Source organism: Cottoperca gobio, chromosome 14, assembly GCF_900634415.1.
Source record: "Cottoperca gobio chromosome 14, fCotGob3.1, whole genome shotgun sequence".
In the NCBI taxonomy this organism is placed as follows: Eukaryota; Metazoa; Chordata; class Actinopteri; order Perciformes; family Bovichtidae; genus Cottoperca; species Cottoperca gobio.
In genome coordinates this window covers 14,569,544-14,595,166 of record NC_041368.1, presented here as the reverse complement: position 1 = coordinate 14,595,166, position 25,623 = coordinate 14,569,544, and the positions used below count along the sequence as shown (strand labels likewise).

The following is a 25,623-nucleotide window of genomic DNA, read 5'->3' as shown; positions in this document are numbered from 1 at the left end:
TAGTATTGTTGAGACTCCTTCATATTATACACACGGGTAATGACAATAATTGATTAAGGCTACCAACATATTTAATATACAACGACTAGGGCCAACCCTCATAGCAAAATGTTAACGTATTTATTCTCAAAACATTGTTATTTAATTAAGGTCATCTGAAAAAACCCCCAGAACACATGTTGAAATATGTGTCTGCCTCCTTCAAAATGACTGGCAGTGTGGTTTTTTTTATAATAACAAAAAATAAACAACATCTTTCCTTTCCTACCTTTAATACCGTTTTCTTGTATGGGTATACAAATCCAACTTGACATCTAAAATAGGAAGATAAACATTTTAAAACATGACTTTAGTAAATATAATTTTAGCTACATTTCTTTTAATAAAACATATATTTTCTGCGATTTAAACTTCAAATGTAAAAAAAAAAAAAAAAAAAAAGGTTTCACAGATTTTGTAGGCTAATATATATATCAAATAAATGCATACATTTCTAATTGCAGTAGCACTATACAATCGTATTAAGGAAAATAACAAAACCCTACTGTTGATATTGAAATTTATTTACACCGAAATCGCATTTGATCGCCGGCGTGCTTCCTTCTACCGGCTACCGTAGTACGTACACCAAACCCACGTGGTTAATCAAAACATCATGGCGGCTGGTTTCAAGTAAGGCTGATTAGACTGTAGCTATTACACCGAAAATAAAAATAAATTCTAGTGTTTTGTCTCAGCTTTTGAATTATTGTGTCAGTAGCGCCAGATCAGATCTGACGATTGACTGATTTGATCATTTTTAAAGTATAATAAATGCACTTCATTCAGTCCTGTTAAAGAGTTGTGTCCTCTTCTGCTTATTAGTGCTGCAGTTAATATGTTAAAAGTGTACATATGTCTGACTGCTGAATTGTCATCTAATTCACGACAAAAGCAGTAACTAGTCAATTTAATGATGCATCTTGTGCTGTTGTCATTGATCTGATCACAGGAGTTAATCCGTCATTTAACAGAATCCTGAATTACAGGCGAGCAAGCAGATCTGTTATTTTCTGACTCTGTAAACCAATAACACTTGACCTTTTCCTCCCTTCCATGTAAACGTGTACACTTCCAGGATTGCCGAGCCTCTGGAGTACCACAGGAGCTTTCTGGTCAGTGATGAAAACACAAAACAATTGTCCACATTCAGCCCATAGTTGACATAAGCTTGTGACTGATTATGATTTCCTATTTATTATTAATGTCAGTGTCAGCAGTCATATAACATTCAAATGTTCAATGTTTCAGAAAGACAACTGTCGACCTGATGGACGGGAGCTGTCAGAGTTCAGAACCACAACACTAAACATAGGTGAGACGGCGTTGATTCTTATCTACAGTATGAATAATGTTTTTATTTGTTTTGTTTTTTCAAGTTTCTCTAAATGACTGCTCTGTTCAGGGTCCATATCCACAGCGAATGGATCAGCACTGGTGAAAGTTGGAAACACAACGGTCATCTGTGGGATCAAAGCGGTAAATGATCATGAACACACCATATTTCAATTAATCTGGACTACGTGACCCAAATGTTGAATATTCTTGTTTCTTCATCCGCAGGAGCTGACAAACCCTATAGTGGAGGCACCCGGTAAAGGTTATATCGGCAAGTACAGTAACGAAGGCGTCAAGTGTGGATTCAAGGCAGGGTACACTAAAGGGAATCCAAATAAGCAAACAAACACTTACCGCATTACTCTTTCCATCCTTCTTAGTGCCCAACTTGGACCTGCCACCACTGTGTTCCTCTCGGTTTCGGCCGGGTCCACCGGGAGAGCAGGCACAGGCTGCCAGCCAGTTCATAGCTGATGTAATCGAAAGGTGTGACAGACTTTTACACACATTTTAGTTACTCACAAAAATGCTATTTTTTTTATATGAGTTGCCGGATGTTGGAGATATCGGCCGTAGAGATGTCTGTCTTCTCTTGAATATAATGGAACTAGATGGCACCCGGCTTGTGGTGCTCAAAGTGCCAAAGAAATGCAATTGAAAACCTAAATAACATTTTCTCCATCCATAAATCATGACTCGGTCGTGATATGATCCACAGTTTTATGTAGGAACTATATTCTTTCTACCAAACTATTTCTGAAAAGAGACATTGCTATTGAGTTAAAAACAAATCTATTTCAATTCCATCAAATAACCATCTAATTCCATTATATTCGAGAGAGGGCAGACATCTTCCAACACTCGGAAACTCACACCAAAACACTTTAGGTTGATACATAGCACTACAGGTAAATGGGAAAATATGTATTTTTGATTTTGGGATTAACTGTCCCTTTCATGCCTGCTACTGCTTTTACTAACCTACATTCGTTATATGGGTGTTGCAGCTCTGCCGTGATACAAACGGAGGACTTGTGCATTGAAAGAGGAAAGGTAAATCCATGCACATACAACTGCTGCTGTTAGACTTGTGATTGTTGTAAATGTTGGCTCATTGGTCCCGACTCTGCTGATTGTGGTTGCAGCTCTGCTGGGTGCTCTACTGCGACATGATGTGTGTCGACTACGATGGGAACGTGTTGGATGCTTGTATCATTGCTCTGCTGGCTGCCCTGAAGAACAGTATGTACTGTAACAAGAAATTGTTGGCAATAGAGTTATTGTTACTGTAAATAAGATGAAAAGAAATTGTGTTTCACTGTTTATATAGTAATTTGTCAATGATCAGTAATCTGTGCCTGTCGTGTCGTGTCGTGTTTGTTTATTCCAGTATTATTCCAACACATTCTCAGACTCCTGCACAGCAACTATCCTGCCCCCCACTTATATTGCACTAATTATTTAGAGCTTTGGCCACAAAGAGATCTATCTCTGTTTTGTAAGATGCTTTTTTTATCAGTACATTAACAGTTTCCCTGCTCCCCACAGCACAACTCCCAGAGGTCACCATCAACGCAGAGTCTGGTAAACCAGAGGTGAATTTAGAAAAGAGACGGAGCCTGCATATTCAAAAACATCCAGTCGGTGCTTCCTTTTGCGTCTTTGATAAGTAAGTGAATGATTTATTTTACTTTGGCTAGTCGGGATGAAAACTGTGTCGTGTTCATACCTTTTGTAATCGTGACCTGCTCTCTGTGCAGCTCCATACTGATCGTAGATCCCACAGCCGAGGAGGAGAGTTTGTCGACCTCTCACCTCACTGTGGTGACTGATGAGGAAGATCGACTCTGCGTTGTACACAAGCCAGGTCAGAAACAGTGTTTGGTCTCACCCTGTGCACACTCTTACTGTGTGAATCCAATTTCTTACTGACTACACAGAGAAACTCAGCAGACACTCCCCATTGTTAGAACAGCAAGGCTGAAGAAGATGATATACCCGACAGTTCTTTTGTTTAAGAACACAAAAGGGTACATTTCAATTTCTACATTTGATCCAGTTCATCTTGGGATTTATTTTGCACTTCAGCAGTGTTTTTAGTCAGAAAATATTAAATAAGTAGTGGTTAAAAAGTATAAATAAAGCCGTTATTTAATTAATTCTACACTTTCAATAATCAGATTTTAACATTAAATGTATTTGAAACGTGTATAGACTAGATTCCCTCTCTTATCATTACTGGTTCTTGCCATTGTAGATTCATATCAGGCAAATGGCCCATAAAAATCCCACCGAAGATTAAAGTTTTGTAGCTACCAGTGTGGTCTAGTATAATCTTCTAATCTTTTTTACACTTGCACCTTAAACCATTTGTAATGACATTTAGTTTTAAGGTGTTTAGTTGTTTCACAGTGAAATATAACTTGACGTTTTACCTCAACTTAAACTTTAGAATCAGTGTTTGCGTCATACATTTAGCTTTGAGTTGTGTGATGTGAGACAAAGTCTTATACTCCTCTCACCAAAAGACTGCAAACCAAGTTGCAACTGTAAAAAAAAATGCTCCTGCAGCACGTGGGCAAAACTAGTCCTATGAACTGTACAATGATGTTGAATGGATCACTGCTTACAATCTTCCCCTCTGGCTCAGGTGGGACGTCGCTGTCGGGAGAGAAGCTGCAGGAGTGCATCAGCAGAGCAACAGCGCGACAGAGAGAGATCCAGAAACTCGTTGACAAAGTCATACACAGTGTGAAGACGGCACAATAAAGAGCCTCAGACAATGCTTTTTATCTAAAAGCTGTATTTCCCACTGTCAATATATATTCTTTTTTTTTTAATAACAATAAAACTGCTGACAAAGACTGCTTAAAAAAATTATTTCTCAGTGTCCAGAAATGTCTCAGTTGATGTCTTGTAAGAATACGCTCATGGCTCCTGAACTAATTTAAAAGGAAATGCCTTTTCAAAAATGTGCTGTACAAAAGCAGGTACACCGTCTTGCATGTTCATCTTGATTCCTCAAGTTGAGCCCTGTGCCTGGATGGCTAACGGAAGAAAGACTTCCAACAGACTGAGAGGTAGAGAGCTGCCCCCAGGCACTACTCCAAGATCAGATTTGCATTTTCACATGTAATGGTTATATGGAGGATTTGGTGTCAATAAGCTCACTGGGATCCGTGCTTAAAGGGCAGTTTCTACCGGGTTCAACCAAGCAGAGTCAGGCAGGCTCATGAGGAATCCTCTGAGAATGTGGATTCATAATCCTTTCAGTCCCGGGCCCCCATAGAGAAAAGTCTTCCTGAAGGGGCGATGTGTTTTTGTGAAAGCCCGCCACCTACGAGAACCATCTTATTCTGTATCATCTCAAAAAAATATCACAAAAAGGTTCTTTAAGTGTAGGGCTCCCTGTTTTAAAAACCCCATCCTCTATGGTGGACACAGTTGTGGTTGTCCAAAACCTCTGACAACCATTACATACAAATTTGTCAGCTAGAAAAAGACACACAAAAGGACACACAAAGTATTTTTTTGTCTGCAATCTCCACAGGGAGGCAGACAAAGAGCACAGTATGGATCATTCACGTCCTCGTGAAGCTGGGGGAAGGTTTCGTTTAGTGTGATTTTTAGTCTGTCATGACTTCTGGAGGGGCTGTGGCAGGCTCCTCTTCCTCTTACTTCTTGGTTGGCTGGCGGTATGTTGCCGTGGTGCTCCCACCCGAGGAGCCGCTGCTCCCATAGCCATTTGCTGCTGCATTTGGTGCTGCAAGAATTGCAACTATACCAGTGCAGAAGAAAGATGAAAAAACAAAAAACAAAAAAACATCAGAGGAGGTTTCAGTGCGTTACTGCAAGCAACATAATGCTTTACTGTTTTCGTCAGTAGATCTAAAGTATGTGTAAGCATCTGGTTCAAAATCATTCACTGGCACTGACACTGGAATGAAAATAGATTTTCAGATTACCAGCAGAATGTTTCGTGTCATAGAACTATAAGTATCCATAAGTGGCATGGGTTAGTGAAGCTGATCTGAAGCCTGGTACGACGTACAAGAGGAGTGTGCGGAGAAACACAGAAGAGTGGTTAATGGGTGGCAGAGGGGAGGGAGAAGAAGGAAGAGATACAGATTTGGGACAAGTTGGGGTGTGTTGGGGAGTGAGGCAGGATACAGTCAAGCAGCACCAGTGGCGTTCTGGAGACAAATTATTGCCTGCGGTCCTAGCAAAAACAGACATGCAGCTTAGCAACCTGTCTAATCTGTCATGATGCAGTCAGCAGCGTTTAGAAATCGTGTACCCAGTGACGATATTTCAGATCCTGTCCCTAAATGCTTTGTAAAAACATGCTTCCCAGTTCGACACGCTGTTAGTTGCTGCCATTGGAGGTGCCACAAGCTCCGGTGTGTGGGTTGCTGGGACTGCTGTGATCTTTACCAAACAACATATTAACCAAACATACAAGACAAGATGGAGTGAATGGTGTGGATCTACAACAGAGAAATGTTGATCTAAATCAGACCTGGGGTAATACGCTTTCACCTACAACGTCTCATTAGAAAGAAAAGAAGCATAAAAAGAATATACTCAGTTATTGTTCAAGTTTTGTTTTTACTGTATATAAAAAGAACATTTAAGAAAATAGTAACTAATTAAGAAAACATATGTTTTTGTTAGTCTTGGTTGGTTATACTATAAATCCTTAAAATGGAGCTTTCTAAATGTATTCTCAGAATTGTGTTTATCAATTAACATTTTACCCAGGTCTGATGAAAATAATAAACGTATGTATAAAGAAAGATGAATAAATTCTTGTCATTTTCAGCCTTTAATGCAGAGCATAAAGTGATTTGGCCTAACTCCCTGAGTTTATAGTGCAGCTCTACACGCAGCTGCCTGCTGCAGAGAGGCAGAGAGGCAGAGAGGTGGCTGCTCTCTAATCTTAGATGTTCTTACAAACATGTATGTGTGTATATAGATGTTAAAGTTGCTGTATTACTTGGATCTGTGGCTGGTGCTGCTGCTGAAGCCTTGGAGAAGGCAGCGGGGGCCCAGACCCGTCCAGCCCACAGCCCAACTGGGACAGCACTAAGGGGTGGGGGGGGGGGGGGGGAGGAGGGAGAGAAGGAACCCCAGAGAGAAGGATGTGAAGGCAAGAGTGAGAGAAGCAGAAGAAGGAATGGAGTGAAGTTTGAAAATGCACATAAAAAGGCAAAATGGTGAGAGGTTTGAGGGGAAGGAAGAGGTCGCACACACACGAGGAAGGAGTTGAAATGACAGAAAGAAGAGATAGAACGAGGGGACATCGCAGGGAGGCCAGCAGCACAGGTAAATGGCCGTGTGCGCGGACATTTTTAAGTAGATTATGGGAAAATAGCATGAATGGGTGGAGTTTGAAAGGTGTGAGTGAGCAGGGCAGGTTGAGAAGGGGGACAGGAAGACGGTGCAAGAGGGAAATAAATAAAAAGATGGGGTCAAAAACAAGAGAGGAAAAAAAAAGGATGTAGCAGAGAAGGAGGGGAAGTTGAGTCTCTCCTGTCAGTTGTTACATGCACCACTGAGAGCAACAATGGCTATTAAATGATAACTAAATGATCATGTTTAGTTACAGACTATGAGTCCTAATGTACAGTAATTACAATAATGAATACATTAGTCAATCTTATCGTAGTACTAGTGGCATGATATCAATGTGTGTTGAAACAGGTTAATGGACTGATCAAAGAGAAATGTTTTAGAGGATCTTGTGTGTTTTTACTGCGTCTGTCTGTGGGTCATACCTGCTGCCTGTGAAGACATGAAGCCTCCGACTCCCAGATTGATGACCGCTGTTTGCTGGTTTCCTAAACTTTGATCTGACCCCTGGTCACCCTGCAAAAAACAGTCAAAGGTGTCACAGGAAGTGAAGTCATCACACACACACAATTGTAACCCACACCTGTTCACTGCCATCACAAAATCTGGACTGGAGCAGACATGTGTACAGTGTCTCACCACAACATTCAACACTTGCATTAAACTCTATTTTGTTATCGCACTATTCAAAAGGAAGTTACACATTCTAAACAAGAAAAAACTTAAAGCACTTGTACAAGTTATAAAAAAAAAGCTTTTGATAAAAAGCTTTAAATTATAACTTCCACATTGCTCCTGTATGGACGAGCACTTTTTTGTTTTGTGATCAAAAATGTCAACACTTTTGCCCTTTAGGAAAACAAGCATTACTTTATCAACCCTTTGAACACACCACTGTCTTTTTGGACTCAAATTTGAAAAAGTACTTAAAACAGTGTTCAAAATACAAATAAATAAAAAAGTTTGAATTAAAATACTATAGTGACTCTTCTAGTTCCCATGAGGATCCAGCACCAGAGGTCACGAGGTGGTTATGAGGCGTTTTGGCAGCAGTTAAAGTTTCTCCTACAGCATTTTCTTCATCTCTGCACTGCTGGATTCTGGGCTTTTGTACCATTATTCCTTGCAGATATGTTCAAACTCACGACAGCAGTCATGAGGTAAATCCAGAGGTTTTCTATCGTGACATGAGTCTGTTCCTCGGCTGGGTCACCAGAGGGATTTAAATTCTTGTACTGAAGTCATATTTGTCAATACCTTTTGGCCATTGTCCTGCGGGACCATACATACATCCTCGACCCACCGTGTGTGAATTCTAACACTTTCTGGATACGATAAATCTTTATAACAAACATTCCATTGTTTCCCTTAATATGGTTCTTTTGACAGAGTGAGAATATGATTGCATGCAGACGTCATCGTGTGTCTCACCGTCTCCCCCTGCTGTTGAGGGCTGGAGGTGGCCGACTGGCTCTGCTGTGGGGAGAACTGAGACAGCTGCTGCTGCTGCAGAGAGTTAAAGATGATAGGACCAGTGGGGATCTGGAGATGTATAACACAAAGCAACAGCGGGGGGAGTAACAGACAGGGGGAGGAGGATGAAGGAAGCGTTGGAGATGCAGAGGGAAAGGAATGGTGCATATGTAAGCAACAAAAAAAAGGGGACAAGAGCAGAGGGACAAGGGAAAATTAACAAAGCAATCAAACAACAGAGGGTAACTACACCATTACCACGATCAGAATATCAGAACTAGAACAACTTGATAAAGGTTGTTCACTACATGGCATATGCAGTGAGGTGCAGGTAAAGGAAGTGTGAGGACATTGAGATGTGCAGTTGATTTACACACAGAGCACATCACTATTCCAGGTGCATGCTACTAACAGTGTTACAGACTAACTGGTGCAGAGTCATACCTGCAGGAGGTTCAGCGGTCTCAACCCAGAACTGCTGTTCAGGCCGAAAGGACTCACTGGAAAAGCAAATCACAGTTGCATTCACCAGACAGAACAGCACACAAACAGGGTTTTTATTACTATATCAACTTATTTCTGATCTGTTTTTATTTATTAGACCCACTTGGCTTCTTTTACTGGATTATTAGTATTGGATTTGTACGTTGCAAACCCTTTTGTGTTTAAATGTACTATTACAACACACTTATGCACACCAAGCCAGTGGAGAAAGTCGGATCTCTCTTTGAATTGCTTATATCAAAAGGTTTCTTCCAAAAAGGTGCCTCGTCATTTGTTACCTTCATTGGTTTTCATACAATTTTGTATCCCTTGTGTTTATTTGATCTTTTATCTGAGTGACTTTTATTTATTTAATTATTTTTATTGTTGTACTCTTTTTAACGTTTTAGCAGAATTGTGGATGTTCTTGTCCATTTTTGTTTACATTCTTTTTGACTGTGCTGTTTTAGTCTTGCTCTGTGAAGCACTGGGCTGCATGATTGTATGAATAAAGTTCAGTTGAATAGAGCTGGAATGCTTTCTGAGACGCTGTATGTTATAAAAAGGTCTCGCCTTAAGTATAGAGTCACTTGTTTGATTCCTGGAGCAGCAAGTGTGTTCAACCCTCTCAAAATGTTCTTGAGCAAAACGGTAAAGCCTCATTTCTTTCTGGTCAACTGCAAACCTCTGATCGTGCTGTAGTATGCCGTTTGGTAAAATGGGGTCTTCGGGGTTTCACCTTCTTAAGTGAGATCAGGGTCAGCTATCCCTGAAGCTGGAATACATTATTATGCTCAATGACATGTCAGTTGGTTGGATGTAAAATGACATGGGGAGTTCATTTGGTGGGTAGTCTCCACCCATAGTCACATGGAGACTGACTGCTCATTACCCTACAGCAAAGGTCTAGACCCCTGCCCTATAGTAATACTTAGTAGCATTGGAATCTCTTACCAGTCTGTGCTGCGGACTGCATGGTGGGCATCAGCCCTCCAGCTGGCAGGATTCCACTCAGGTTAAGGCCTGGACCCAGCATGGGGTTGGTGCCACTCATCAAGGTCTGAGGACTGCTGCACAAACAGTACAGCATCGTCAATAAAAGCGACAGTGACTAGCAAGCGACAGAGAGGCATCAGAGACGGTCTGTCTTCTTACCAGACAGAGCTGACCACGTTGATGAAATTGAGCCCTGCGGGGTTGGCCATGACCTGCGATGGGGTGGTTCCCGTAGTGATGGACGTACCCATGGTGGGCAGGGGAATGGTCATGACGGGCAGCTGCTGGCTGAGAGACAGTTGCTGCTGGGCGAAGGGCGTGAGGAGGGCGGGCTGCGACTGGCTCTGAAGCATGGGAGGGTCGGAAGGGGTGGGGGTCACCGAGAGAGGAGCAGAGAGGGAGTCGGTGGGGTGCGGTGTCGAGCATGGCGTGTTGGTGGGTGTGGGGGTGGATGGCTTGGGGGTCCCTGATCCTAAAGAAGGTGGGAAAGTGGGTCGAAACAGAGAAAACAATGAAGAAGACAGAGAGGCGTACTGTTCAGCAGGCGAGAGTAACATGACAAAAATAATACACACATTTTGCCAAGTCAGTGCTTGATTACATGAGTTTTTGGCAAACAATTACAACAATATCTGCACGGCTCAATGGAAGCTAATCAACCTGAATAACAGCTGAAGAGTTCAATTAAGAATATGAGGCTCTCATGTCAAAATTTCCACAGCAGCTGGTTTTAGTCAGAATACATAATACTATAGAGCTTGTACTGATGCAATAATACCGTGTGCTTGCCAAGTATTGCACACATCCCTGTGGTTTTATACTTCTTTTTTGTGCTTCCATATTTCTTAAGACCTGGAACCTTGGCAACTTCATTTTTCATCATTTTCCAAAAAAGTAAATTCCAAATCTGGAAAACTTGAGAAGAGCTGATGTAAGACATTCCAGTACAAGTCATTTGCACAACTGTGACTGATGAAAGCAAGCAGGCCAACAGTTCAGTCAGACTCGGCTGCACTCACTCTGTGTGGAGCCCATGGGGGAGAGGGAGGCAGGCGACAGCAGGCCCACCTGGCTCAGCTCCATGGAGTGCTTCCTGTTCAGAGCCTGGCTTTTGGCTGGAGGGGGCGTAGGACACTTGAGTAGACCACTGGTGGTTTGTGAACTGTATGGATTACCTGATGGAAAGAAAAGAGGAGCCGGGATCTTTACAGCACCCTTTTCATAATCACAAACAGCGGGTATTGAATTGATCTGGATCCATCGTGGTTAGGAGGCAAATCTACAATGAGCCTGTCACATGGAATAATACCTTACGACTGTATACCTTCATATTTAAAGAAATGTATAGTCTTGTCTAAGTTGGTATTTGTGCATTTTGTGCTCCACAACCAACTGAAAAACAAACATTACACAATATATACGGTTTGCCCTTGCGGTTGACCCTTAACTTGATCGGCGGTGTCACAGGGTCAAACCTTCCCCTCCAACACCTCACCTCAGTTTCACCCAGCAGTCTTAATGCTAGCCACGAAAGGAAAAATCCACCACTGACACTTCTGCGCTGCTAGAGTTAATCAAACGATGATGTTTGATGCAGTCCAGAAGTTTTTTTTGGTTGCCATTTAAGGTTGGGTTGTACCTTTGTTCCAGCAACCTGTCGGGTCTACTTTGGTTTTCAATGTTCTACAATCAACAGAATTCCTTTCCGCTAACAACAAGAGAAGAGGGGGGGGGGGGGGGGACTTTGGTTTGTTACATTTTGAAATGTTTTCTGGGGTGAAAAGATTACCACAGATGACGACAGGGGGGAGATTTCTTTTTATACAAATCTATTTACCGCTTTCCAAACTTCTTTCTGCATCTGTTTTCTAACACCCTGCTCTCAGAAAATTATGTAGTGCTGCCACATGTTTCTCTTTATCTTTGTCATTAGTAGCAGACGTACCTGAGGAGCTGCCGCCTGATCCTGAAGGCAGTTTGATAGGAGGGGGTCGGTGCTTCACCCCTTTCCCCAAAACAGACGCCTGGACCAGTGGAGAAATACCATCGCCCTGCAGATGCCATTTAAATCAGTTTATTAGCCACAGAGCATCACAGCAAAAGCAACACTCAGCAATGTCGATTGCACATTACAACAGCACAGTCTGTCCTTAAATCAGAGTGCTCATCCGGCTCAATGTACTCCAAAAATACAATTGTTTTTAAACTCTAAAAGTTAAATAATCAATAATGAGGGAAACTTCATTCTAAAAACTTTGTTTCTTCAACAGTTTCTAAATCTATTCAAAAGGAAGAGTAAATTCCACAAACATGGAGCATCTGCAAACCTTTCCTACATCCAAGCAGGGCAGTACTTACCTCATCTTTGCTGGGGGAGGGAGGCCCCTGTCCCACCGTGCCTGAGTTATGGGACATCTTGACCTGGCACTTCACATCTCTCTCATACACTCCTTTGTACTGATTAAGAAACCTATGGAACAGACATGACACAAAATATATACCGTGCTGTCCGACAGCGTATCCGTAGAGAACAGTGCAACAGGATTAAGCTTCAAAACAAAAGCAAACATGCCGACTAACCGGTCTGCATCGATCTTGGAGCCTATGAGAAATCTGTGAATGAGACGAAAGAGACGCAGGCGAGTGAATTCAGAGTAGCATTTCAAATTCAGGCATGTAAACTGAATTTGTCTCACGGACTGTTCTTACGGGGGATGTATGAGCTTTAGGTCCGTGCTGTCCTCCTCTGCTTTTGGTTCTTTAGCACAGTAGATCTTCCCATACACCAGCGGGTCTCCCCTCGACTGGAAGATCGACACCTTGGTCCTCTGGGGTTGGCCCCCAACCTCACACTCAAACGTATAGTCATCCACAACTTCCTGTGCAAAGAAAGTGGACACAGACAACTGAATGAGAGGTTTGTACGAGTCATGGAAATGTTATAGATTTTAGATCAAGTCTGAACACACTAATGACGGAGTTGGCTTGGTTGTCCATGGATATTTCTTAATCTAACATTAATGACAAAGTTTTAAAAAGCAGAGTCGAGAGAGAAAAGTTGTAATCGAAGGTGAACTATTATTTAACGTGTAGTCCACCTGGGTTAGAGCCCAGCAGACAGAAAATGTTACCCTTTGTCCAACTCATTTACATACGGGATGTAGTATGTTGTATAAACAATATGTGAGAAACAGTCCAGCACAATTTATGAACGGAAACACTGCCCCCCGACACGATTAACTGCAGTCCAGTATGTTCTCCCCCCCCCCCCCCCCAGAATAGCAGAAGCATGTGTGAAATTCAGAACTGTTCCACATTTACTGCAGTTAAGTGGTCATTTTTATGCTTCATCGAAAAGCAATCTGTTTCAGGATGTTAAACCACTTGGGACTTTTCTTTTCGGAATTAAACCAAACAAAACCCCTTTTGAGGACAGAACTAAGAGGCTGCAATGTAAGGGCTAGCATGTTTCCCCCCTATAAAGCATTACACACAACTATTCCCTGCTTATTACTAACGACAGCCAGCATTGATCTGCACCCTCAGAGTGTTAATGCGGCTGTCACACTTACCTCAGCGGGCCAGATCACAGTAGTGGGCTGAGAGTCCTCCAACTGCAGAGATCTCTCAACAACAGCGTACTTTTCCACCTAGAGCAACACACCAACAAATCCATCTGGTTTGTTATGCCCCGCATTATAACTGCCAGAATAGGAGTCGAGTGGGTTTTAAGTGGTGTCGGCTTAAGTGTGTAAGTGACGGTGTTACTGGACCGTTGAGCTACTTACATCAATTTCCTTGGGTACAGTTAGTTGGCAGTTGCTCTGCTTCCACATGTCAACACACTGCAAGAGACGACAGCAGAGAAGAGGCGTGAGCAAGAACAAGTGAGAGGGCACTGTGACAGCGAGCAAAGTTACTCGACGGTAGTAAATAAACCGGAAAGAGGCAAGAACTGAAACATCAGCTTGTTCAGCTATTACTTTAGCGTCTCCCTTGGGAAAATTAGAAAACGTTTTAACACGGCTGAACACAATCGTGGGAAGCTACGTTTCCTCAAGTTTCATTTTGAATGTGCTTAGTGTCGTGATAGACAGACAGGTGGGTGGACGATCAGTATGCAAGTTTCATCATGTGGGAGAAGAGCTACCAAATGAATATATGATCTGCGTGTGTACACAGTGTACACAGGCTTGTCAAATAGTGGATATTTTTTGACTACTTACGTTTCCGATCTTTGAGATCTTCAGGTCTATGGCAGGAGCAGGTTTTCTCTCCTTCCTCCTCTGCAGGTAGTCGTAGAGTCGTAGCTGCGGGGGGATGGGCAGATTGGAGAGCTCTTGCTGCCTGTTCAGTGCAGCTCGCGAGTGCCTCTTGAAACAGCTACAATGCAAATGGAAAAGAAGTGCGTGTCTTAAAACAATCAAGGCTATTGCTTCAGTCCCTGACTTTTTCTTTTCACAATCATAAAGCTTTTTTATTTTTCATGTCAAAAAGAAAAACATTCATAAATGAGCTTTTTTTTTTTTTGTGGCTGTGACTTCAAAGTGAGCCGGGATTGAGAGTGTGTGAGTGTGTGAGTGTGTGAGGTACCGTTTCATGGAGTGGGTGTTCATTTTCTGTTTGTTGTGGAGCAGACGGTTGGCTGTGCAGGTGACAGAGATGGAGGGGTCCAGGCACAGAGGTTCAGCTGTGGCCAAAATCAACTGACTCTCCAGCTGTAATTTGTCATCCTAAAAGCAGAGGAAAACAGATGTTACAGAAAACACCTGTGCAATGTGCTGATGCTTAAAGGGCTCAAGACACACAAGGGAGAATTGCCTATTATTACAGTCATGTGCGTTTATATTAGCTAATGAAAAGGGAAAATCAAGACAGCGTGGTGTCAGATGAGGCCGGATTTATCATTTTGTTTAGAAAGAGATAAGTTAACATGACACTTTACCTGTGTCCACCTGTGGTGGTCACTGGTCATGGCATGGACATCACAGATCAGAGTCTGCAGGGCAAAAAGACAGATGTAAACAAGTCAGCTTTTCTATGTTAAAGGCTAAAGGTAAGCTAATAATCTTTTCACTCATTCCACGTCATAAACAAACGGTATGAGAGCATTTGTTTCACAGTTTGTTTGTTCTCTATGTGAGAGAGGATTTCCACGTATTCTATTGGTTTACCTGCATGGTGGGCCGAAGCAGGATGTATCTGCTCTGATAGGTGGGCATCTTGCTGCTACCAGATTGCCTGTAGTCTCTGACCTCTACTATTACACAGCCACAGTGGAAGATGTTCACCTGAAAGAATGATACCAACATCTGTGAGAAATAAGTCAGAAGAAACTATTCTAGCACATAAACAATAGATCTGGTCTCTTGATACATTTAAGACATAAATATAAAGAATGTCTGAAGCTTTTTGAACATGCTTTACAATATCTGCATTGTTGTAACGAGGGCCAACAAACTGTTATTATCATTATTGATTAATCTGACGATTATTTTCTAGATTAAATTATTAATAGTTTTGTCTATAAAATGTCAGAAAACAAAATAGTGAAGTGTCCATCCCATTTTCTTAACGTCCAAGAGGACATCTTGTTTTGTAGTTCCAAAACCCAAAGATATTCAGTTTGATAAGATTTAACACGCAGGAAATCTCCATAACAGAGACTGAAAACAGCTTTTTCCACCATTTTTTGCATGAAAAATGTATTTACTAGTTGACTAATCGTTGCAGCTCTAGCTGTAACCTCACATACAATTTAGAACTTAAATCCAGTGTCCAAATTGTGGAAAACATTTCAAAATTTACTAAATGAATGTATCCAAATCAACATTTGTATATGTGCACATGCACACCTGCGATTTCTCCAACAGATCGACCAGAATAGGAGGCAACTCCTCCGCATCTAGGTACTCCAGGAGTTCCCCCTCTTCATATGGCAGACGTATGGTTTCTGAATCTAGAAAGCAACACAGATATGAACGTTACAGATGTGACGATTGCGGTCCACAGATCAGAAAAACAAAATATTGGAAGGATTTAGGTATTTGGTTGATTGTCTTCTCTTACCAGATCCATTTTTGCCCCTGAGCATTAAAGAGTAGCCTTCATTCCCAGGGTACAAGTTGACCACCAGACATGATACGGACTCCTGAGACACCAGCTTCTCCAGTAGATTCACATTTCTCCTTAAATTCTTCAAAAGGACAAAAAGCGTAACAGAAATCAGTTATAACCATGCCAGATCAATGTGAGAAAAGTATGTTTATTATTGCTTTTGCACTCACTTTAACCTTGAGCTGAAGCTGTGGTTTCATATAAATGTATTTCATTTATAATATTTAATATATGACATATGTGTTGACCTTTATGATTTAACACCAATTTTACTAATCAATCTGACAGCATTACTTAACAAATAACAACTAGATAAAACATTTACTTAGTTATCTATTGCAGTTAATAAGCAGTAAACAAAACAGGGGCAAACTTATTACTATATCATTAGTGAGAAAAGGACACAAAATGCAGTCTTCTTGCGTACTTCTTTCACGTTGATACACTAGAAACATTTTTCTAATCTGTGCTTGCATGTTAGAAATCCTTCTCAACAAAGTTTAATTAATGTCCCGAATACCACATTTTCCCCACTCATTACCAACAGATTGGAATGAACAAGGTTATAATACATGCCTATAATTACATAGTCGTAACTGGGAGTCGTAATAATACAAACCTTTAAATCTGGCTCTTTCTCACATTCTTCTATGTACAGTTCATAGAGCTTCTGATACAAACTCTTCCTCCCGCCGGATGAAATTCTTCTTTTGGCTGGTCGTTGTCGAGCACTTTCAACAATGTACTGAACAGATAATACATTGTATTAATGAATGATGGGACATATGGTGCCTGACAAGCATGAAACGTGCACAGTGCATGTAATGAGCGTGCAGGTAATACATGAAAGTACATAGTGTTCATTTATCTTTCAACAAATATACAAGCACACAAAAATCTAAAAAGTTTTTTTTTTCTTTTACCTCAGCTCGATCCAATGCATATTCCAAAACTTGTTGCTTTGGGTAATAAGAGAAAAATAAAACAGATCAGTCACAATGGAAACTCCCAAGTTTGTATAGAATAGAACACAATGTGCAAGACATAGTGAAGGTTTCTGATTGGATGCTTTATCTGCTATAACACATCACAGTGGATGTCCACTAATTATATAGAAACACATGCCCTGATATAGATGAAACTTACCATTGTGGTCCACCGCCAGCTGCTAGGCGAGTGACGGTAGACGATGCTGTACTTTCTGCCCCACACTTCCTAAAGTGACCATTCACACCCTGCACAGCAACACAGAAGACGTATTGCAAGCAGCACGGTCAAACAGACGCAGATAACAGATCAATTAACACAGATACACTCGGTGTGGCTGGCAGGTTATTAGGACAGTACCGATGCCAAATAGGCTGGCAGATACTCAGATGCCACACACAAACAGCTAAGAAGACTTGACGAGCGAAACTCTTTCATCTTAGTTGTTTCATCCTTTGCGTATACTTTAAAATGATCCAGCAAAGTAAATATATGCACAATATGTCTCAGAGTCGATAAAACTGTGTAGTGCAGGTTAGTGAACTCTGATGACTGTGAGCCCAGTCAAGAGAGTGGCTGAATAGCAACAAGCTCGTTGATGCCTGACCGTTGAGGCTAGCATGGCTAACGTTAGCATGCTAGCCCGTTCCTTGTGGGCAAGCTGTAAGTTACTAGCTACGCTAATGATGTTACATCGTCTGAGACACAAACTGATAAAGCGACATCAATCTCAACGAGCAGGATGGACTTGCCTTCTAGATTGCATAGCGGTCGACTGTAGCTCCAATGCAAGAAAACGAAATGAAATTGAAATATCAATGTCTTCATTGAAAAAAAGTCGGAGCAGCAGCCATCTTCTTCCAGTGTGACAACAACAGCTAAACTTCCGGTTTGGGCAGCGGTGGGCGGAGCCACACTAGGGCCTTCTTTACAACTGATGCTTGTTACATGTCTGATAAATGGAGACAACTTTCTGCACGATATTTCTGCAGTATGCGCTGGTATTCTGTACAGCAAATGTTCGAAACAGTGGGCTTTTATGAAAATAAATACATTTGAATAATTTAATGTTATGCAAAAGCTTAAAATGTACTATAGGCGTGTCAGCTGGTTAATGATAATATAATTAAAGGTTTGTTTGAGAATGGGTACCACTAAAGCACAAGAAACAGCTGACAAGAAAAGAATGAGTCCTGCTTTATGACACTTTCTACCAATCGTCATCCCTAATCATAAAACCTGTGTTTTGTATGAGATAATGATAAGATATTATGTGAAATAAGTTTGACTAAAATGACGAAATTATTGATTTTAGCTAGATTAGATTGACTGAAACGTTATATAATTTGATGACTTGTAAAAACTAAAACAGTTTCCATTGACTAAAACTATACTAAAAAGGCTACTTATTTGTCTAAAATGAGACTAAAATGCCCAGACTTTTAGTGAACTAAAACTTCACTAAATAAAAACAGGATGAGGTTGACTAAATATGATAAATAAAATTAACAAAGATATTTGACACAGGACTTAATAAAACACATAAAAATAGCTGACAAAATGTATCACCCAAATGTGAGGCCCTCACTTGAAGAGGGTCTGTAACTAAAAAAATATCCAGGACCTTTGTCATTAAACTATACTTTGCGCTTATATGTTACATAATCCCAAAATCATGTATTTATTCATATTACCATACAGTATTCCATTATAGAAAAACAGAGAGCAGGGTTAATGGGGACCCAGTAGTTTATTTATGGACCAGGGTCATAGCAGAGTAATCTTGTCATGCAATAAAAGCAACCGTAATTCTGAACATTAGGGAGTTTATCTGGGGAAGAGCAATGCACCTATTTGAATGTCTTTATAATGCAATGCACGTGTTGATTAAAACCTCTCGTTTGCTCTGTGCCTTCGATACTGCATGAACATCAGAAGCTTTAATCAATACTTTCACTTTTTGAAAGCATCGAGCTTCCAGTGCACTTCATGTTGTTTCCCCTTGGGTCTGTTTGGAAGCTCTTTTGTTTCGTGTATTAAAATACTGGATTCACTATTGACCATAAACAGACTCCAAAGGTAACTGATTGAGATTGTAGCCTGACTATCAGAAAATAAATAATGATCAATGAATAATTAGAAGCTAATTGGACTGCTCACCCCGACTTAAAGTAACCAAGTCGGCAGTTACTGCAGAAAACAAAAGCCTAACAAGGAAGCAGTGATAGTTATTGTGCTACTTTATGTCGTCCATTTCAGTTTCTTGCAAGAAAATTATTCTTTTACATTTTAGAGGATTTCCTAACTTTTTGCAAATATGAAAAATATATTCTGTATAAGTTGAAAACAACTGATTAAAACAGTTCACTTATAACTTCAGCCCAAAGCATATACCATGAAAATCCCATAATTGTACTGTAGGGGGAAGAGCAGGATAGGCTGAATGCCACTGTGGGGCAGTAAAACAAGCACCAACATAAAGGACTATTGACTTGAAATCTTTTTTCCACTTATATAATATAGAGGTAAGTTGTGCCTATAATGTGTACAACAGACATTAACAGCAGTTTATTATATATATATTATATTAACGTTTTTTTCTTTCTACATAAAGGTGTGTATAAACTATGCATCGAGCAGAGAATGAATCTGCTTTGCAGGTTTAGATGACAGGACGTACTTTTGACCTCTTTTACCTGTTGTACCTTTCCTATAAGTGTCACTTAGAAAACATTTGGGCGTACTGTTCACAAGTGCTCTGACGTCCCTTTTTATCTGTCCTCGTGCACAAAACGTAAGATCATTGAGAATTAAGCTAGATAGAAATTGAATAACATGCTATTTAAATGTATTCTAACCATCAGTGAGACAAATTAGTTTTTTTCTTCTGGCTGTTTGACTGTTTGAAAAGTTTTCTTTCAATATCAACATCTTAACAGTATAAGTCGTTCCTTTATGAGGGCAGAAAGGTTCTGGGTGCGGCTCAGTAGGACCAGTCCACACCTGCTGCACACACACACACACACACACACACACACACACACACACACACACACACACACACACACACACACACACACACAGACATCCTTTCTTTCGAGATTGAAAAGTCCACACACATGACAGGGCTTGCTTGGGGTCAGTCACATTTCGAATGTGAGCTTGAAAGAGCTTTTCTTCCGTGCACATAGAACAGGATTTCATGTGGTCACAGCGTTTCTAATTAAAATGGTTTGGATTTCCTCAAAATTGTAAGTTTCTCCATTGACTCAAATCTTTGAACGGGCTTTATTAAGCGACGAATTGACCAGAAATGAGGCATCACTGGTTTTAATCATATTTGATCATTGCGACATTATTCGTTGGGCAGTGATTTTAAAAAGCCCATAATCAAGCCAATGGGTGATATGTGTGTGACCACCATCTCTGCTTTTTACTCTGACTGGTTTCCATCCAGGACATTACAAAAATCCCCAGGCTGTGGTGTTGAACTGACATACATCCTCAAAATAATTTGATCTTTATGTCCTCACCAGTGAAGACTGTGCTTGGATGGAACTTGGAATAAATAAGGATATAATACTGAACAGCTGCATATTGAAGAAAACCATAATGGATAAAAGTAGATGTGAGATTAAAGTGCATGACAGCATTCCTGAGAAACACACAGAAATGTAGATAAGTCTTTCATGCTGGACCATGTGATAGTCGTTTAGCTTTAGAGTTTCAACAATAAGCTAAGTCGTCAAATCTGCAAAATTACTGCAGGCACATTTATTATGAAGGCAGTATTTCAAGTGAGGTAGAGTCCATTTTGATAATGATGATGACAATAAGGATTATGACTCTGGCGCTGTGTGAAACTTTATCTCCGGGAGAGGGAAATGTTTTGTACGCTGTCAGTGTACATCTTCTTGGGCAGCTGTGGTTTTGGAGGTGGAGCAGGATGTCTACTTATCACAAGGTTAGCGGTTCAATCATTAGCTGCACATGTCAAAGAGTCTTTGGGCGAGACATGCACTCCAAACTGCTCCCAGCAACTTCTATTGTAGCTCACTGCCATTAGTGTGTGTGTGTGTGTGTGTGTGTGTGTGTGTGTGTGTGTGTGTGTGTGAAAAGCTGGCTTTGGATAAAAGCGCTATAGAAATTCAGCAACCCTGAATTCAATCATTTATATCTTTTCTCTTTTGATTGTATTGAATGTAATTCGTTAACTACATTTAACATCCTCATCAACCACAGGAAAATAATACTGTTTAGGACTACACTTGAAAAGGCAGAGGGGAAAACTGCAGGTGCTGAAGGTGCCCTGGACACATGAACATACTGAGGAAAGCATCAATCTGTATCAAAGAGCTTCTTAGAACGAAACATTGTATGGGAACCTGTTTCATACTGATGCTGCTGTCCTGACAAATTGAAAATGACAGTTAGGAACCCTTTACCTAATTCTTGCATTGTAGTCATGTGGAAAAAGATACAGGATTTGAGGATTTTAAGTAAGCTTTTCTCCAAATTAGGACCTGCAATTAATTATTCAACTCATCCACGCTCCGGCAACGTAGAGGAGGCAAGTAGCCAGCGCTGATGACTTACATTCTGAGACGGCTATGTAAACAGCATTTTGATTGCAACATAAACAGGTCTTGTTCTTCCTAAGTGCATCCAGAGTCGAAACCTCAGGGGAACTGGAATTGTCTTTTTTAGTTTGCATGGGCATGTGTAGATAGAGAGTACAATAAGTGTGTGCAGTGCGTATTACCTCCGCCAAGCAGGTTATGTTTTCAGTTTGATTTGTTTGTTTGTCTGCTTGTCTGCGGGATTACGGAAAAACTACGAGCCTGATTTTCATGAAACTTGGTGGAAGTGTATGGCATGGGCCAAGGAAGAACCCATTCAATTTTGGACAGATCTGAATCATGGGATGGATACACAAATATTTTGCGAGGTATGCATTTGGCCTTGGCGGAGGGCTGCGCCAAGAGTCCTTCTAGTTCAAGTAAGTTTTCAAAGTTTAAAAAAACAAATACTGTCTGTGGAAATGATTTCAAACAGATTCTTTGAACTTGAATTTTTAAGCATTTTAAAATGGTCTTGTTCGTTGCAGTCTCCTCACAGATCTGCTGTGGATGTTGGAAGTGTGCTTGACAATAAAGACGCTTAAATTGAATATTTCAAAAGCCCCATGTACAGTGGGATATTAAATATTCTCTTGCCTTCAAATAATAATTCTTGCCATTTTATGTACAAAATAAAAATGATGCCCTTAATTTGGGCATTGGCTGGAACGATTAAGATTGTTAGCTTGCTTTCATTCACTTTTACTTTCCTCTTCTGCTACATTTGTACATGTGATACAACATTATAATCTATTATTCCAAACCCCTCTTTCACTATTTATCTATTGCATTGCTGCACATACAGTCATTTTACTGGACTGGCAACTGGAGAGGCTGAGAGGTGATGACTGCTGTAACTTCTGATGAGTCATAACACCTGAATAAAAGTATTGTAAAAAATAAGCTTTATTGTTTACAATATCATAGATGAGTAATGAGAGGCAAACCTGCAGGGAACAAAATAATCAGATGACTTTCCAAATTCCTGACATGGGTCAGGCTTTCTAGCTTAAGCTGTTGGAAGCTTTCAAATCCAAAAAGTGTTGAGGCGTGATAGATATCACTCACCATAAAAGAAACCATCACAATAACAGCCGTGTTGTTTTGTTTACGAGATGACGGAGGGACTTTTGCTGGGCTATGAGCTCTGGTCACACACACACACACACACACACACACACACACACACACACACACACACACACACACACACACACACACACACACACACACACTTAAATACAAAGCAGCTTCATCTACTCTTACTTCTCTTCACTCTTCAGTCTCTCCTTCACGCCTCTCTCACCTCGATGGATTTGAGACCTCAAAACGGACTTTTCCATCTCAGTCTATTCTTTCTCTCCAGCGAAGAGATGAGGACTGCAGCTGTCATGATTTTCCAAGTCCAAAACGTTCAAAAGCAGACTGTCAGATAAAAAAAACTCTCTGGAGGATGTCATATTTCAAAGAATATCGTCCAAAAGTATAGGAACAAAAAATTGACGACGTGTTACACCATGGTGCTGACTGTTTTATGACAAAACTATCTGCTCTTATTAGTGAATATCTACAAACATACATATATACACAATGTAAATGTGTAACTGATATATCGCTAATTAATATTCAATAGCTAGCTTTTAAATAATCTTTCTCATTAAAACTATTAAAACACACGTCCCGAACACATGAAGCTCACAGAGTCCATCATGAAGATAAATCACACAGTGACAATTTAAAGTGTCTTCACTCAATAAGGAATTTAATAAAACTTGTTGAGCAAAAGTAAGTAGTGTGGGTTAAAAATGGGTCATTATTCACCTCAAGTGTAATAATATCTATAGTTTGTATCCCTATGTCACTTCTCATCATCTCACCGAATGTGGGAAAAGCTACTTTGTGTTGAGGGCCGCTGCTCGCAGTTTATAGGATCCAGTTGTGCTCCTGAGGCGATTATAGCTGCATATCTGGACTCTGTGCACTATGAGCTTATGATTCAGCTATTGTCCCAAACAATGAGCTGTCGTGTTGTATAGGATTACAGTGCTGAAGAAAAGCCTCATGATTTCACATGGGGAGAGGAGCAAAAAGACCCACAGAGAGTTGGCCGGTAGCTGTAGTGAGACAAATGGCTTTCTCTTTATGTCTCTGGTTGAAATGTAAACTGAAGTAGTAGTTTTGTGGTTAAAAAAACAAAACAACAGCTCTTTTGTTTTAGTTCATTGTCTAACTTGATACATGTAAGGCACCTCTAATCCAGATCTGGCAATATGTTTCCGCTTGTGTATTCGAGCAGAGTTGTTTCGATTCAGAGAGTTGGTAAGATATGTATGCACCATGTGGTGAAACAGGAGGAAAAAAAGCAGGTTTTCTAAGATGGTCAATTATTCAACTGACTTTCAGTTCAAAGGCCTCGGTTCCCGTGACATTCTCTAAACAAGTACATAAATGAAATCAGTTTTTCTTCAGCAGCAGCAGCAGCAGCAGTCTTACTTTCTGTGAGGTCTAAGCTGACCTCATTCATCACAAACAGGAGGCAGCGCTCAGAGGGAGAGAAAGACATAAGGTCAGAGAAAATTTTCTCTGGTCATTTGTTCAGAATCAGCCTGAAGGCTCACAAGAATTGTCAGTATTACTTTTTCTAGGCGTATAATCAGGATTTTTGGAATGGAAACCATGTCAAGGACACGTTTTACTTCCGCTGAGATCACAACTGCATCTGTCTCGTGACCTGTATGTACTGAATTGTCAATATTTTTGAATCAGAACCTTTTTCTGAGCAACACTTTATAATGAGAAGAGAATTGAATTAAAGAACTAAAGCTCTGGCAGCTGCCCCTCTGGCACTTGCAATAGCTTAGTAGCAGACTGTGTGTCTACAACTCTAAAATATGACCTTTTGTAACCCTTTGTTTGGTTAATGGCAGCTTCATATACTAGAGTCCAACATTTTCTGTGCCAACATGGGGTGATTCACTCCCAGAGAAGCTGCACAAGAGCTGCTGAGTGAGTGAGAGCAAACGTCAATGTTGGACATCACCCCGAAACAGCAGGAGGGACGGGGAAGGGGATCGGGGACAGAGTGAGCAAATGGATAGTGCTGTCCAAACCAACAAACGCTGTTTAATTTCAGTCGGTTAGCATGGTATGGTTATTAGTCTTGGATGTATTTCCCCTGTGGAGAGCCATAAACAATAGTCTTGATTGATTTACTGCGAAATGAGGTCTTCACTGAGTGAAGGAACAGAACTTTTTTCTCTTTGTTTATTTCACCTTCTGTGGTTTTTTTGCAATCAAAATAAATACATTTATTTTACAATTGTCTATCACTTATCATCCTGACGGTTTTAAGTTCTCATAGAGTTTGTGGACTCTCTAATCTGTGATTAACATTTGAGCGCATAAGAACGACTATACATATTCAAACACATGGAGTTATATAAAGAACAGAGAGAAGGAACAGGAAACATATGGCTGAAAACTTCTCACCTGGCACTGCTTACTGCACTTCTACCACTTCTGCCAATTATCAAATCAACAGGTTGAAATGGAGATGTGTAAATTAGGAAGCTCATCCCACTTCGTCTTCACTGGAAGTGAGTAAACCTCCAGAGAGAATGAACTGCCCACAAAGACATTTTCAGGAAATGAACGGATACATTTTCTTTCCGCTCTAATTGCAGCTGCTAACACAGACGCATAACTGAGGCGTTAGTTAATTATCTTTGTCAGGAGTGGACACACGTGAGCTTTCTTTGAAGCTACATGTTACATTCTGATGTTCAGCTCAGTTTTAAGTGACAACATGTTGTCTGCAGACACATGGATGTGTGAATGCACGCACAGGCGGGAGCAACGGGTCACTATCTTTCTCTGTAATTGCATGACTCACTCTTTCTATTTCTTTTAAGCTGCAAACAAAAGCTCAAAAGGACAGACGGACACACACACACACACACGCACACGCACACGCACGCACACGCACGCGCACACGCACACGCACACGCACACACACACACACAGCTCCTGTTTTTTTCTCTCAGATAAGCAGCTGGATGGCTGTTTGGCTTGGAGCTGGGATTAACTGGCCTCTAACCTCGCCAGCAGCCCAGCACCCTACTGGAAAACCACCACTGAGCTAATGGTTCACATGCATGCATGAACATCCAGTCATGGTTGGAACATTTGCAAACACTCACACAAAAACATCAAAGCAAGA

At 40.7% G+C, this 25,623-nt stretch overlaps 2 protein-coding genes across 4 annotated transcripts; one reads left to right on the top strand and one right to left on the bottom strand.

Annotated features, from left to right (window-relative positions):
* The first annotated feature begins 596 nt into the window (after window positions 1-596).
* exosc8 (exosome component 8) lies at window positions 597-4,242 on the top strand. The gene is made up of 11 exons (XM_029448454.1): window positions 597-672; window positions 1,118-1,154; window positions 1,291-1,354; window positions 1,445-1,518; window positions 1,603-1,648; window positions 1,758-1,863; window positions 2,385-2,430; window positions 2,523-2,619; window positions 2,926-3,046; window positions 3,138-3,244; window positions 4,028-4,242. Exons 1-11 carry the CDS (start codon window positions 656-658, stop codon window positions 4,144-4,146), a joined length of 834 nt encoding a protein of 277 aa, XP_029304314.1. The 5' UTR covers window positions 597-655; the 3' UTR covers window positions 4,147-4,242.
* supt20 (SPT20 homolog, SAGA complex component) lies at window positions 4,163-17,690 on the bottom strand. Of its 3 annotated transcripts, none has more exons than XM_029448451.1 (24): window positions 17,538-17,690; window positions 16,945-17,033; window positions 16,722-16,757; window positions 16,418-16,543; window positions 15,751-15,877; window positions 15,537-15,640; window positions 14,856-14,972; window positions 14,627-14,680; window positions 14,275-14,414; window positions 13,908-14,064; window positions 13,470-13,526; window positions 13,254-13,331; window positions 12,391-12,560; window positions 12,262-12,294; window positions 12,040-12,151; window positions 11,627-11,732; window positions 10,701-10,856; window positions 9,841-10,153; window positions 9,640-9,755; window positions 8,647-8,702; window positions 8,161-8,271; window positions 7,155-7,245; window positions 6,374-6,462; window positions 4,163-5,155 (listed from the first exon to the last, which is right to left on the bottom strand). In XM_029448451.1, exons 2-24 carry the CDS (start codon window positions 16,945-16,947, stop codon window positions 5,012-5,014), a joined length of 2,496 nt encoding a protein of 831 aa, XP_029304311.1. In that variant the 5' UTR covers window positions 16,948-17,033; window positions 17,538-17,690; the 3' UTR covers window positions 4,163-5,011. The 3 variants fall into 3 exon arrangements, with proteins under 3 accessions (XP_029304311.1, XP_029304312.1, XP_029304313.1); XM_029448452.1 differs by having other exon boundaries at window positions 9,640-9,752; XM_029448453.1 differs by lacking the exon at window positions 6,374-6,462.
* Between the last annotated feature and the right edge of the window lie 7,933 nt (window positions 17,691-25,623).